The 15,982-nt window shown below is 39.0% G+C and overlaps 1 protein-coding gene across 1 annotated transcript in view; it reads left to right on the forward strand.

The window, feature by feature from the left end:
• The window catches only part of DNAH6 (dynein axonemal heavy chain 6), a 297,879-nt gene that overhangs the window by 271,852 nt on the left and 10,045 nt on the right, over positions 1-15,982 (forward strand). The window contains exons 69-72 of the mRNA XM_068564239.1: positions 1,152-1,271; positions 1,812-1,933; positions 10,213-10,342; positions 13,008-13,135. Coding sequence (XP_068420340.1) covers positions 1,152-1,271; positions 1,812-1,933; positions 10,213-10,342; positions 13,008-13,135 — 500 coding nt within the window. The remainder of the gene's footprint in view (positions 1-1,151; positions 1,272-1,811; positions 1,934-10,212; positions 10,343-13,007; positions 13,136-15,982) is intronic.

Here is a 15,982-nt window from a genome sequence, read left to right on the forward strand (position 1 = left end):
CTAGATGGACCCACCACAAAGATTTAACCCAACTTCGTGTTGCAAGATTTCCCAGAGAGTGACTGAAGAGTATTCTCAGGAAAGTACAGCAGCATCTCTTTCTTCCCTCTTAGAATTGCTAATACAGGGAGTCAGTTACTTGACCATCAGCTCTGGCACTTACTCCCCAACCCCCTCACTCTAAGTGGCTGAGCCAGTAAGACTGACCAGAAGTGCCTCAACAGGAGAGGGAAGATAGGTACAAGCCAGGACGTTGCTATCCTGGAAGAAATAAATTACTGAGATTCCAAACACAAATAACTTACTCTCAACCAACCATCTCAGCTTGAAAATGAATTTTTTAAAAAGTCTTCTTGACATAATGAAAGAGATGGAGATGAGAATGGATGAACATTCAAAGGATTCAGAAGTTGACAATATCAGTATCATAAGTAAAATCCTTTTCAGAACACTACAGAGGTGAATAATGAATTATAGCAATGGGTCTGGAATTTTTCCAAGGAATCATATCATCCAGCAGTACAATCATTCCAATGCAGAATAGATATCTTTCCTACTTGTAACTTGGGGATGACGATGGAGCATAATTTCTCTGTTGAAAGAGATGGGATACCAATACATTGTAATTCCCCATAACATAATTTCTGTGAGGCAAGCTGTCTCTTTCACTTTGGATCTATCTTTCTTCCTTGGCTTAATATCAATGATTTATAAAGTATGTATAGAGTTTGAATGGCTTGTTGTAAATGTTTTGGTTTCATTTAGCTCATTGGCCCCCAAAAGAAGCAGTGGTTCATGGAAAGTATGTCTGTTTTAGAATACTACAGTCAATGATGGGATAAGACCCAAAATCAATATTTTTGAAGAAAAAAACAGGAAGAAGAAAGAAATATGTAAATAGATCTCACTGTCTTTAGTTTCAGTTATTTGGGAAAAGCAAAATAATTAGGGGAGAGAACATATACTAGATTTTTTTTTGCTTTTTAAAAGTAGACTTTTATTATCTTTGGGGGTGGGGTAATAGAAGAAACTCAATGTGCTATTTCCACTTTCAGTACCAAATAAATGTGTGAATAAATAAACCTATTAGAATGTGGGTATGCATATCAATTAAAAGCAAACAATGTTTTTAAACGCAAACTTCTTTTCAGGTGAAATTACATATGGTGGTAGAGTTACAGATACCTGGGATCAAAGATGCCTTCGTACTGTTTTGAAAAGATTTTTTTCTCCTGAAACATTACAAGAGGATTATAAATATTCTGAATCAGGTGAGTGACTTTTCAATATCATGGAAAACAACTTTTTCCAAGAAGTCGTTGACAGCATCTCTCAGTTTTCCATCCAGGAGCTGTCTGTGTCCAGTCCTCACAACCCAGACCCCACACTCTCCCATCCTCATGCTTGACCACCTTCAAAACGGCTTTGGTTGTAAGAGTACAAAGATCTATTGTATGAATAACCATTTTGAATTATTTCTGCTCTAAAATGGGTTGTATTCTGTCTAAGTGTGTTTTCAAAGTTCCGTAAATTCGGAACACACCTCTCAGTAGCACATCCCTGGGTTCTCAGAACCTTGAAATGTTCTGCATGTTTACACCCTGAAAGGTTAGGACACTGATTAGATGTAAAGGCCTCAAGAAAAGGTAAAGAAACTAGACACAGGGATGAAGGCGAGGAAAAACCATCCCTGTTTCTCTGTGAGGCAGCTGATTATAGCCACCATCTGAACAGACAGAGAAGCACCAAACCTGGCAGTACTCAAAGCTCGTCTATTTGAGACATATTGCCTTCTGTGTTTTCAATAACAGGTATCTATTTTGCACCCTTGGCTGACAGCCTACAAGAGTTTAAAGACTACATTGAAAACCTGCCTTTGATAGATGACCCAGAAATATTTGGAATGCATGAAAATGCCAACCTAGTTTTCCAGGTATGTGGCCTTTCAACTTAAAAGACATATTCATATTGTGTATATAAACCTGAAACATCAATAATCACCTCACTGGTTCTGTAAATTATAATCTTCTTAAATAAAAAAATAAAATAAATGTTTCACCTTGAATTCAACATCTGGTTCCAGTTTAGCCTGTTCCCTCTGGATCCTTCACGGAATCCTAAGATCGTCATGCATCTTCTTGTCACCGGCCACCCCCTCACCTTCCAGCCTCTGCTTAGTCCATAATCTACCTGCTAGTCTCCTGCAACATGGGGATTTGGATGATAATCCAGACAGTCCTTTTTCTTTTGCACTTCTCCCTCCATGCTGGGCATATTTGTAACATATTTCACAAAGATTTATGGACCCCCCCCCCCAAGATGAGTAGGTTATAAAAGTACAATAGCAAATATCCAAGGCAGGGAAATTAAAACACTGTTCTTTAAAAACACAGTTTATCAATTTTGCCATTGCAACAACATGGATGGACTTGGAGAGCATTATGCTAAGTGAAATAAGTCAGACAGAGAAAGACAAATACTGTATGACATAACTTATATGTGGAATCTAAAAAATACAACAAGAATTCCCCAGCAGTCCAGTGGTTAGGACTCTGCACTTTCACTGCCAAGGGCCTGGGTTCAATCCCTGGTCAGGGAGCTAAGATCCCACAAGCCACATGGCATGACCAAAATAGTAAAAAAATAAAAATAGAAAATACAACAAACTGGTGAATACAACAAAAAACATAACAGGAACAGACTCACAGATATAGAGAATCAACTAGTGGTTACCAGTGGAAAGAGGGAAGGGGGGAGGGGCAAAACAGGGATAGGGAATTAAGAGGTATAAGCTACTACATATAAAATAAATAAGCTACAAGGATATATTGTACAACAGGGAATATAGCCAACGTTTTATAATAACTATAAATGGAGTATAACTTTAAAAATTGTGAATCACTCTGTTTTACACCTGTAACTTATGTAATATTGTACATCAACTATATCTCAATTTTTAAAAATAATTTAAAAATTAAATTAAATTAAAAAATAAAAGTACAGTTCATCAAGGTGACAGTACCAGACCACAGCAGTAGGTCCAAAGAGCAAACTGGACAATTTTACTCCCCCAAGACCCTCTGATGCCACACCATTACCTAAGGGTAGTCCAAGCTCCTCAGCATGGCAATCAAGGCTCCCCCATGACCGGGCCATTACATACCCTTCCAGTTTTATTATCTGTCATAGTCTGGCATCTTTAGGTGAACCAAACCATGAAAAGAGGTATGTCCCTGGAGCCCTGGAATACTCTAAAGGTTGGAGACTAGGTTGGCTCACGAAGCTGAAGGGAATCACCTTTCTTTTCAACTTAAATTTGGCCCCTACAAGTTAGACACAAATTAGAGGGTAAGTTCTGCCTAGATATCAAAGAATCCATGCAAAACAACAGTGGAAATTCTCAATGATCATGTTCTCAGAGAACATGACGTGACCTATGTCATGTTCTCTGCCCTAAAAATTGCTTTGCTATTCAGTGAAGAGTTGGAATATCTTATTTTTCCTGATTCTACTTTCAGGAGGAAAAAGAGGTGGCCAAACCTAGTGTTAATATTCAATCATCTGACTGTTTGTTCTGGAGTGGGTGGGTGTGGAGGTGAGAGAAGGAAGAGAGGAATGTGGAAATGGTAGGCTCACTGCATCCCGTGAGAAGCACAGGACTTTCGGGTGGGGTAACACTCTTGGCAGTATACACCTGGGAATATAGTTTTTTGTGTTTTCATTGGTTCAGAATGACTGAGAATGAGACAGTAGGCATGTAGGAGCCCCAAGTTATGTTTTTCTTCCCAGCCTCCCTTCCTTCATTGTTCTGGTACAGTACATCCCCTACTCCCACCTCTTTCCTTTGGGAAAATTCCCCCTTCCTCATTCCATTAGATTCTGGTAAAACTTCCAACCACTCTCTACCTTCACAGAGGTGGGCATGTAACTCAGGCCTGGCCAAAGGCAGCACAACATCACCTAGCCCCTGGAATTGGTCCAAGGAGCAGGGACATGGCCCACACTAGGTGCATGAGATTTCTTTGTAGGATATATAGATCCTAGGATGGAGGAGGGAGGAAAATGTCTTTCCTCTGGAATCACTGGCTACGATGCTGCATATCTGCAGCATTCTGTGTCCTCATCCCTGACCCCCCTACCCCTTCTTCCTACCAAATGGAAGAAGGTCATCTGCCATAGGAAAAAATGAGAGAAACAACCAAATATGCACAAGAGAGAGAGTGCTAGATCCATCCATGCCTGAAACCCACATGACTTGTGTCCTCTTCTTCCCAGCTATATGTGCCAACAGATCCCTTCTCTTTGCTTTAGCTGGTTTAAGTTAGACAATTCTGCCTCTTGCCATCAACAGAGATTTAATGCAAAGGATACAAATGATTCCTTCTTCAGACCAGCAAACTATACTTACATAGATGCGTACTAGAGACTAGTAAAGAAAATTGAGCCTGGCTGCACTAAATGTTTCAAGACTTTTGTCTAACCAAGAAGTCAAGAACTAAAATGGAAAAGTCATAATATTAAACAAATGGCACTGAGCAAGGAAACCAAACTATTTAACTATAACATTAAGTAAATAATGTCTCATATGTGTTTAGGACCTAATGAATATGTCAAAAGTAATGTTTGAAAGAAGATCTATTATGTAAAATATAATTTGTACAATCAAGATCTGTAATCCCAGGTTCTGAACTCTTTTCTCAGGTAAGTGGATATCGAGTGTTGTGACTGGTATAAAGAAAAACTCTAAGAGGTCCCAACAAATATATATAAGAAGATACCATGTTTCTGAATAAAAAAAAAAAAAACTAGAACAATTGAGAATATTTAACTGACCTTGGAAAAGGAATTTCTAAGCATAAAAAGCAATTGAAAAATAAATCACATTAGAAAGAGCCAGAACATGTGAGTATATCCAAAAGGTCATTAAAAAATTAAATGACAAAGCAAAACATCTTTGAAACAAACAAACAACAAAAACAAACACAGGAAAAGTTAACTGTCCACACATGGGACACTTTCCAGAATAGACCATATTTTAGACCACAAATCAAGTATCAATAGTTTTAAAAAGATAAATATCATACAAATTATCTTCTCCAACTACGATGGGATAAAATTTAAAATCAATAAAACTAACGTAATCAAAACACTTATACTGCATAAAGACAGACATATAGACCAATGAAGTAGAATAGAAAGTCCAGAAATAAACCCTCACATATATGGTCAAATGATTTTTCACAAGGGTGTCAAGACCATTCAATGGGGAAAGGACAGTCTTTTCCACACACAGTACTTGGGAAACTGGACATCCACATGCAAAGGAATGAAGTTGGACCCTTACCTAACACCATATACAAAAATTAACTCAAAATGGATCAAAGACCTTAATGTAAGAACTAAAACACCAAACACAAAAATAAACTCAAAATGGCTTAAAGACCTAAATGTAAGGCCAGACATTATAAAACTCTTAGAGGAAAACATAGGCAGAACACTCTATGACATACATCACAGCAAGATCCTTTTTGACCCACCTCCTAAAGAAATGGAAATAAAAACAAAAATAAACAAATGGGACCTAATGAAACTTAAAAGCTTTTGCACAGCAAAGGAAACCATAAACAAGATGAAAAGACAACCGTCAGAATGGTATAAAATATGTGCAAATGAAGCAACTGACAAAGAATTAATCTCCAAAATATACAAGCAACTCATGCAGCTCAATATCAAAAAAACAAACAACCCAATCCAAAAATGGGCAGAAGACCTAAATAGACATTTCTCCAAAGTAGATATACAGATTGCCAACAAACACATAAAAGGATGCTCAACATCACTAATCATTAGAGAAATGCAAATCAAAACTACAATGAGGTGTCACCTCACACAAGTCAGAATGGCCATCATCAAAAAATCTAGAAACAATAAATGCTGGAGAGGGTGTGGAGAAAAGGGAACACTCTTGCACTGTTGGTGGGAATGTAAATTGATACAGCCACTATGGTGAACAGTATGGAGGTTCCTTAAAAAACTAAAACTAGAACTACCATACGACCCAGCAATCCCACTACTGGGCATTTACCCTGAGAAAACCATCATTCAAAAAGAGTCATGTACCCCAATGTACATTGCAGCTCTATTTACAATAGCCAGGACATGGAAGCAACCTAAGTGTCCATCAACAGATGAATGGATAAAGAAGATGTGGCACATATATACAATGGAATATTACTCAGCCATAAAAAGAAACGAAATTGAGTTATTTGTAGTGAAGTGGATGGACATAGAGACTGTCATACAGAGTGAAGTAAGTCAGAAAGAGAAAAACAAATACCGTATGTTAACACATATATATGGAATCTAAAAAAAAAAAAATGTTCTGATGAACCTAGGGGCAGGACAGGAATAAAGATGTAGACGTAAAGAATGGACTTGAAGACACGGGGAGGGGGAAGGGTAAGCTGGGACAAAGTGAGAGAGTGGCATGGACATATATACACTACCAAATGTAAAATAGATAGCTAGTGGGAAGCAGCCGCATAGCACAGGGAGATCAGCTCGGTGGTTTGTGACCACCTAGAGGGGTGGGATAGGGAGGGTGGGAGGGAGGGAGATGCAAGAGGGAAGATATATGGGAACATATGTATATGTATAACTGATTCACTTTGTTATAAAGCAGAAACTAACACACCATTGTAAAGCAATTATACTCCAATAAAGATGTTTAAAAAAATAAAAATAAAAAGTCAAGGGGAATGAAAACTATAGATATGATAAAATTTCACAGAACACACACACACAAACATGCGTACATGCAAAACTGGTGAGATCTGCATAAAGCCTATAATATAGTTAATTGTATTGGTCTGGTTACTATAGGAAACAAATTGATGTTTACTAAAGGGAAAAGAGGTGGGGAGGGATAAATTAGGAGTTAGAGATGAACAGATACATACTGCTATATATAAAATAAATAAACAACAAGGACCTACTATATAGCATGGGGGACCATATTCCATATCTTGTAATAACCTATAATGGAAAGAATCTGAAAAATAATACACATATGTATAACTGATCACTTTTGCTATACACCTGAAACTAATGCAACATTGTAAATCAACAATACTTCAATTTTTAAAAATTAAAAGAAAAAAAAAAGAACTAAAAATATAAAACTCTTAGAAGAAAACATAGGACAAAAAGCTTCATGACATTGGATTTAACAATGATTTCGTGGATATGACACCAAAGGCAGAAATAACAAAAGAAAAAAACAGACAAATTGGACTTCATGAAAGTTTTTTTTATTTTAATTTTTTCATTTTAATTCAACAGAGAGAAAGGCAACCCACAGAATGGGAGAAAATATTCATAAATTATATACCTGATAAGGGATTAATATCCAGAGTATATAGAGAACTCCTAAAACTCAACAACAAAATAACAAACAACGCAATTCAAAAATGGGCAAAGGACTTGAATAGACATTCCTCCAAAGAGAAATGTAAAATGGTACAGCCTCTGTGGAAAACAGTATGGCAGTTCCTTAAAAAAAAAAAAAAAATAGATTTACCATATAATCCAGCAATTCCACTTCTGGGTATACTCACAAAAGAATTGAAATCAGGGACAAAAACAGATATTTGCGCACCCATGTTCATAGCAGCATTGTTCACAATAGCTAAAACATGGAAGCAACCCAAGTGTCCATCAGTGGATGAATGGATAGGGAAAAAATGGTGTATACATACAATGGAATATTATCAGCCTTCAAAAGGAAGGAATTTCTGCACAATATGGATGAACCTTAAGGACATGACACTGAGTGAAATAAGCCAGTCACATAAAGAAAAATACTGCATAATTACATTTATATGAGGTATTTAGAGTAGACAAAATTTTGGAGACAGAAAGTAGGATGGTGGTTGCTAGAGGCTGGCGAGAAAAGGAAATGAGGAGTTATTGTTTAATGGGTACAGAGTTTCAGTTTTCCAAGATGAAAAGAGTTATGGAGATGAATGTTGGTGACAACATTATTATTGTATTTAATACCACTGAACTGTACAGTTAAAAATAGTGCAGATAGCAAATTTTATATTATGTGTATTTTACCACAAAGAAAAAAGATAGAAAATAGTTAATTATCTTTATTATAGAATTATCTCCTATAAATCAATAGTAATAAACACTAAAAATCAAAAATGTACAAAATATATAAATAATTTATAAAGACAATGCAGATAGCCAATGAGCTTATTTTTTAAATGTTTAACTCTACTAATCCTCAAAGAAGTGCAAACCAATGAAAAACTATTTTGCCCATCAAATTGGAAAGGATTTTTTAAGCAATGATAGCAATTCTTACAAAGACAGAAAGACAGGTCCTCTCATGCTCTATTGTTGGGAGTGTAAATTGATAGAGTGTTAGAAATCAATGTAATAATACACAGTTTAAAAATATGCCTTTGGTAATATTTCATTTAAAGAATGTAAATGAAAGTGGATGAAATTCATATATAGATATTCTATTCACAGAGTTCTAAAAAAAACTAATTAATAGAAATATCCAAAAAGTAAATAAACAACTATATTAATTATAGTGCATTCAAACCACCGAGGATCAGTCACTTAAAACAGGACTCATGAAGATTTTTCAGTGATGTGAGAAAATGTTCATGAAATTGAAAAAGAATAAATACTACATAAATTGTATGGGCTCAATATTTAAAACTATATGCACATATATACAGAAAATGTCCAGGGGGTGGGGGAGGTAAACTAAAGTTATAAATATCTCTGAAAAGCAAGATCATTAATAATTTTTCTTTATATTTTTCTGTGTTTTCTAAATTTTCAATAATAAGCTATAATACTTTTCTAAATTCTACAACCCTATTTTTTTTTTTTTTTTTTTTTGGCTGCACCCCATAGCATGCGGGATCTTCGTCCCCCAACCAGGGATTGAACCCACGCCCTCGGCAGTGAAAGCATGGAGTCCTAACCACTGGACCGCCAGGGAATACCCCATAATACTTTTCTAATTGAGAAAATATTTTTTTTAATTGAAGTATAGCTAATCTACAATGTTGTGCCCATCTCTGCTGTACAGCAAAGTGACTCAGTTATACACATAGAGACATTCTTTTTTTTAATATTCTTTCCCATTATGGTTTATCACAAGATATTGAATCTAGTTCCCTGAACTATACAGTAGGACCTTGTTTATCCATCCATTGTTTATCCAATGTTTATCCATCTTATATATAATAGTTTACATCTGCTAATCCCAAACTCCCAGTCCTTCCCTCCCTCACCCCCCGCCCCCTCTGCTCTCTATGTCTGTGAGTCTCTGTTTTGTAGATAGTTTCATTTGTGCCATATTTTAGATTCCACATATAAGTGATATCATATGGTATTTGTCTTTCTCTTTCTGACTTACTTCACTTAGTATGATAATCTCTAGTTGCATCCATGTTGCTGCAAATGGCATTATTTTGTGTTTTGTATGGCTGAGTAGTATTCCATTGTATATATGTACCACATCTTCTTTATCCATTCGTTTGTCAATGGACATTTAGGTTGTTTCCGTGTCTTGGCTCTTGTGAATAATGCTGCTATGAACATAGGGGTGCGTGTATCTTTTTGAATTATAGTTTTGTCTGGATACATGCCCAGGAGTGGGTTTGCTGGATCATATGGTAATTCTCTTTTGAGTTTTCTGAGGAACCTCCACACTGTTTTCCATAGTGGCTGCACCAACTTACATTCCCACCAACAGTATAGGAGGGTTCCCTTGAGAAAATGTTATTTAAATAAAACTATGTTCTAAAACTGAATTCTCATTATTTCTTCCTCACTTTCATAACTGCCTTTTAAATAATTAGCCAAAAATTGTTTAACCATTTTTTACTGTGGTAAAACATATGTAACATGAAATTTATCATTTTAACCATTTTAAGTATACAGTTCAATGACATTCAGTAAATTCACATTGTTGTTCAACGAAAAATGTTTAACTATAACACTTGAGAACTAAACACTATCATTTACAATGAGCACATTTTACCAACTCTATCTTCAATATAAAAAATAAAATTTCCTTGGTTTTGGCCACTGCCATTATTTCTCTAATAAACTATGTGTGCTGCAAAATTATTTTTTTGAGAATTTGATTCTTCACTGTTCTGTCTCTTCTCACCATTACAGTACAAAGAGACCAACACTTTAATCAACACCATACTTGAGGTTCAGCCAAGGTCATCTTCTGGTGGAGAGGGAAAGAGCAACGATGAGATTGTCCAAGAACTCGTTGCTTCTGTCCGGACCAGAGTTCCAGGTAGTGAGTAATTCCTAGCATACATGTACAATGGGACTTTTAGGAATAAACTCAGAAAGCTGAGTGATAGGCAGGTGTCCAAATCTGCTTATTATGCAGATTTTTTCTTTACATAGAGAGCTCTTCTGATGTAGAGCTCTCCATTTATAGATGAGAAGCCTATAGCACCTTGACATCTTAACTGCCAGAAGCATGAGGAACAAGTTGGTTTCTAGCTCAATGTAACTTTAACCAGACTTTTTCCTGAGTTTTCTAATATCTCTAGACTTGTACTGTCCGAGACAGTAGCCATTAGTCACATGTGGTTATTTAAACTTTAAATTAAATTAAATTTAAAATTCATTTCCTTAGTTGCACTAGCCACATTTTAAGTGCTGCCATACTGAACAATGCAAATGGAGAACATTTCCATCATCATAAAATATTCTATTGGACAGCCCTGCTCTGGAATCCATTTCTTTTTTTTTTTTTTCTCCAACAAGAGAAGTGGCTAGATTATTTCATTTTGTTTTCTGGTGAGTTAGGGAATCTTCCTGAATGATCACAGAGATCCACTTTCACACTTTTCTTAGAGTGACTGTAGATTTAGATGTCTTAATCTATTGTTCATGGTTGGAAATGTCATTATAGGGGAAAAAAAGATGAGGCACAAAAAAAAACTAATGACTGTAAAAGTAAACTGTGTTTCTGTCTCTATTCACAATACTCTGGCACCAAGTGTATGGGTTTCCCCCTGTATTAAGCAGTAACTCTCTGGACACCAGCTGGGTGTCCTACAATTCAGTTATAACTTTATCCAGAGTAGGCACAGACCCCACAGTTTAAGGGCTCAGTCCCACAAGACTGTCCCCACTTCAGATGCCAACGAGTCCCCAGGTTGTGACCTGTACTTCTGACCAACCAGCTGTAAATCGAGGATTCCCACAACCCCCTTTTGGAGTTCAGTAATTTTCTAGAACAACTCACAGAACTCAGGGAAACGGTTATTTACATTTACCAGATTACTTTATATGATATAATAAAGGATAAAGATAAACAACAAGATAAAGAAGTACATAAGGCAAGGTCCAGAAGAGTCCCGAGGGCAGGAATTTTGTCCCTCCTGGTACATGATGCATTCACCAACCCAGAAGCTCTCCAAACCCCTTCAGTTAGGTTTTTATGGAAGTTTCATTATGTAGGCATGATTGATTAAATCACTGGCCTTTAGTGATTAACTTAACCTCCAGCCCCTCCCCTCTCCCAGGAGGTCAGAGAGTAGAGCTAGAAGTTCCAACTCTCTAATCACATGGTTATTTCCCCTGACAACCAGCCCCTCATCTTTAGGGGTGGTCCAAGAGTCATCTCATTAACATAAACTCAGGTGTGGTTGAAAGGGGCTTGTTATCAATAACAAAAGATGCTCCTTTCACCTTCATCACTCAGGAGCTATTTCAGGAGTTGGGGTCAAAACCCAACAATTATAGAAATGATGCTCCTATCACTCTTATCAATGAGGAAATTATAACAGTTTTAGGAGCTCTGGCCAGAAGCTGGGGACAAAGACCAAAATACATATTTCTTATTACATCACAGTAACACAGACTAAGTCTTGCCAATACTATTAAGGCCCCCAGAAAAGAAAGGACCTGTGTGACCTCAGAAGTCAGTTATGTTCCTCCTAAAGCAGCCCCTCAAAAGACTCTCTTCTTGAGTAGAGAGTTATGTTGATATTGAAGCAACTGGGTTATTTTAGGAAGCATTTTTAATAAACATAAGATGGAGGACTGGGTGGAAAAAGGGATGAAGGTGGATGGATGGATGGATGGATGGAAAGTTAGTATACTTGTTTCATAGAGTTCCATTGACACCTAGGAGGTTTTTCTCTCCACGCTTCATAAAGTTTGTACTTTTACTGTGAAATGATAAGCCATGCCATCTGCTGAGACTGAGCGGCAGGGGTGCAACTGGCTCAACAAGAGAACTTAGGTTCGGAATAGCCCGAGGGGACTGACAAAATGAGAAGAGTGGGGGCATGTAACCGCAGCCCTGTGGATCCAAGAGCTTGCACTTACCCACACTGCTGTGTGATTTTTCTACAGCAGCCAAAATGTGAGTGGTTAAGAGGAAATTGATGTACATATCTCAGAGCCACTTGTTTTCTCACACTTTACTCATCTATGTAAGGAAAATGCAGTCCCTTCATTTTTTAGAGCTTATATGAGCCCCCACTGGGTGGATTGTAGGGAAAAAGAAGAGCACAATTTTCGATCCAGCTTGAAACGTGGGCCCATTTCATAATCCAGTCAGTCCCTTTGAACAACACTCAGTAACCTGGGATAAATGCTGCCTCTCTCCTCTCTTGGGGGTTGTCCTGCCCCCAACCCCTCCTCTCCTAGATGCAACACGGGTGTGTAGGGAAGAGCGAGGCTTACATACGTCGCATACACACAAGGCAGAGGAGATGACTCAGGACCCCTGGTACCTCTGGTCTCAGGGATGTCCCTTGTCTACCAGGTAGCACTTGCCACTGAAGTCCGAGCGGCCTGACTCCCGTTCAGCCTAGGCCCCAGGGACAAGAGAAGTTGGCTTTAAGAAAAGTTAAGATAAGTGCATTCCAGTAGCAATGTGATAAGGAGAGAAATCAACAATAATTGATCTGATGAATCAGCCATGTGTGTTTCAGAAACTCTGGAGATGGAGAACGCTTCTGAGAGCCTTTTTGTCAAGGATCCTCAAGGACGCCTTAACTCCTTGACCACTGTCCTTGGACAAGAAGTGGACCGATTTAACAATCTGCTGAGGCTAATACACGTACGTATGCTCACTGCCATCCTTGCTATTGGGTATCAAAGCTCTGTGCAGAGTGTATAACAATGTGAGGTTTCCATTCCCATCACTTCAACATTTCTATCGGGATATGCTAACAGCCCTTCAAGCCCAACTTGTCTAAACCTGAATTCACCCTCCTCTAGTCTGTGTTCCCTATCTCTAATAATGGCCTAGTGACTATGTGGCATTACAAATCCTTCATTATCCTAACTTGCACCCGTAGAATTACCATTGACTCATTAGGAATTTGACCAGGGACCTAAGCACTCAGAGAGATTCAGTGCTTGTTCCTGATGGCTAGTTTGCTTTTAATATCATAGTCTTTATGAAGACTATGACAACCAGAGTTTCTTAAATTAGAGGCCACAAAACACCTAAATTAGGATCCACTGTGCTGCAGGTTCAAATGTAGATTCCCTGATTCCACTTCAGACCTACGGAGTTAGGATTCCTTGAGGAATTCCTGGGGATATAAATTTTAAATAAACTCCCCCAGATGATGTCAGTGCAATTAAAATTTAAGAACAACTATTTAGACCTTTGCCTTATGCTCAGGAATACTTTCTGAATGGTGTTGACTTTGTAATGCTGGCTACAGGACTTCCTGTTGTCTCTGTGCATAACTTTAATAAGGGAAACTATTAGAGACCAAATATTGAGCAGTAACCGGAAAAGTTCTACTGCCAAGCAAGGAACCAAATACCTAGCACAGAATCAAGGCTCAGTGATAAGACTGGGAAGGGCAGCTAGGGTAGATCTTTTAAAGACCGTCTCTTCCCTATTAGGAAAGCAAAGTCTCCATGTTTCTGGTCGTCTGGCAATACCCAGGCTTGTGGGTTAGGGAGGCACTGGGTCAGCTGAATACATGACGTCATCACCTTGGGCCTATGGCATCTGGTTAGGTAAACCAGTGTCAGCAGGCCAGGTAGTCAGGTCAGAGCTTATTACCTTCTACACTGAATGAATCAGGGTATAGATGAAGCTGCTGTGATAAAGATCCCCAAATACAGTGGCCAAAACAGGATAGAAATTCACCGCTCTCTCAGTTAAGAGCCCAGACAAAGCTCTGTCTAGGACAGGTAGTTAATCTTGCTTTGTGAGCTCATCCAAGGATCTCAGCTGGAGGGCTGGGTCTTCCAGTCTCAACAGGTAGCTTCCATCTCTGGGACTAAGGTGGCTGTTCCAACTGTCCCCTTTTGCCAGCCACTGGGACAGGGGAAAGAGAGCCGAGGGAGAGCAGCTTCCTCATAAAAATGTAACCCAGAAGTTGCATACATCATTTTTTCTTATATCCCTTTAACCAAAGCTTGGTCACATGGCAACACCCCCAGCTGCAAGGGTGGCTGGGAAATGTAGTCCCAATATCTGTATTGGATTGCTCTGTGCCCAGCTAAAACTAAGAGGATACTGTTGTTCAGAGGAGGAAGAGGAGATGAGTGCTGCTCATCTCTGGCCTCTCCACATTATGTATGGTCTTTCACCCACTTAAAGATGGACAAGTCCAAACATCACTTCCTCATAAAGTCTTCCTGGAACACCAGCCCTTCCCTCCACCACCAGATGACAGGGGCCCTTCCTCAGGGCTCCATCACTTGAGGTGTCTGTGTCCATCACTGTATTTGTGTACAATGTACCACCTTGTTTTGTAATTACTCCTCCATGAGTATGGCTCCCCCAGTAGACAATGAACTTGAAGAGAAGGAGACAAGTATATAAGTCATCTTTGCTTCCCCAGTGCCTGACACATCCTAAATCTTCCATGAATATTTGAACATGCAAGTGAACGAATGTGGCTCTCAGGAACAAAGTGGTCACTCCTTCTGGTGAAACAATAGTGTCCACCACTAATGGAAGAATTCACCTTAAAAAAAAGTAGAAGAGAGGGGAGCCCTGGGAGAAGCAGCCTGCAAGGCAATCAGGAGTCATAGCCAAGCACTCCCATTGGAGGGAGGGGTGGTGGCCACCACTGTATGCCAGGCCTGCACCAGAGATCTCCCTCATCCTGACCCCTGCCCTGTCCTGCCTTGCCCTGGCTCTGTCCCAGCCTCACTTTCACCTCACCCAGTGAACAGCAAGGCCTCACGGTGGTAGTGATAAGAAAGGCCAAGGGAGGGCGGGAGCATCCGGGGCCTCGGGCTGTCATCTTGGTGAGCTCACTCTCCTCCAGACGGTTACAGAACTGTGCGACAGGGCAAGTCCTGGGAGAGACGAGGCCGCTAGCCATAAGGGAGAACTTTCTGACGTGCGCTCTTCCCCCTGAATATGACTACATGCTAGCTGCCTCCTCTGACAGAACTGGTTGCAATGTGACCTCTGTCCACGCTGATTTGGAAGGCACTAGCAGCCTGGCGCCTCCAGCTCTCTGACTTAAGTGTTCTCCATGAATCTTAGGTAAGTCTTCTGCTACCTTTTTCCATTTTTGGAGTCTAAGAAGGAGTGTTGTTTTGGCTCTGGCTGAAGGCCTTTTTCCTGAGCTCTGCTGCAAATGGTTCCTCAGATCCTAAGAGCATATCTACTTAAAACTCCTCTTTTCTATCACTGCCTCTTGTGAAAAGAGTTGGGAGGAGGGGAATAACTCAGTGAAGGAATGGAAGGATGACTAGACCTGTTTTGTCACATGTCGCTTGTCTCTAGAGCTATCTGCATGTGGTCCTAGGACTTCGTTTTTTAATCAACATAAATTTGGTCTCTAACATCTTCCTGTAATATTTTCCCCATGTGTGGCAGTAGTTGTCACAAAACTAGAACCCATGAGAGCCATACAAATCTATATGGTCTTCCTTTACCTTTAGCCAGGTGGCGGATATTACCCTGTACTTCCCATGGCTG

The sequence above is a fragment of the Eschrichtius robustus genome, chromosome 15, assembly GCF_028021215.1.
Source record: "Eschrichtius robustus isolate mEscRob2 chromosome 15, mEscRob2.pri, whole genome shotgun sequence".
NCBI lineage: Eukaryota > Metazoa > Chordata > Mammalia > Artiodactyla > Eschrichtiidae > Eschrichtius > Eschrichtius robustus.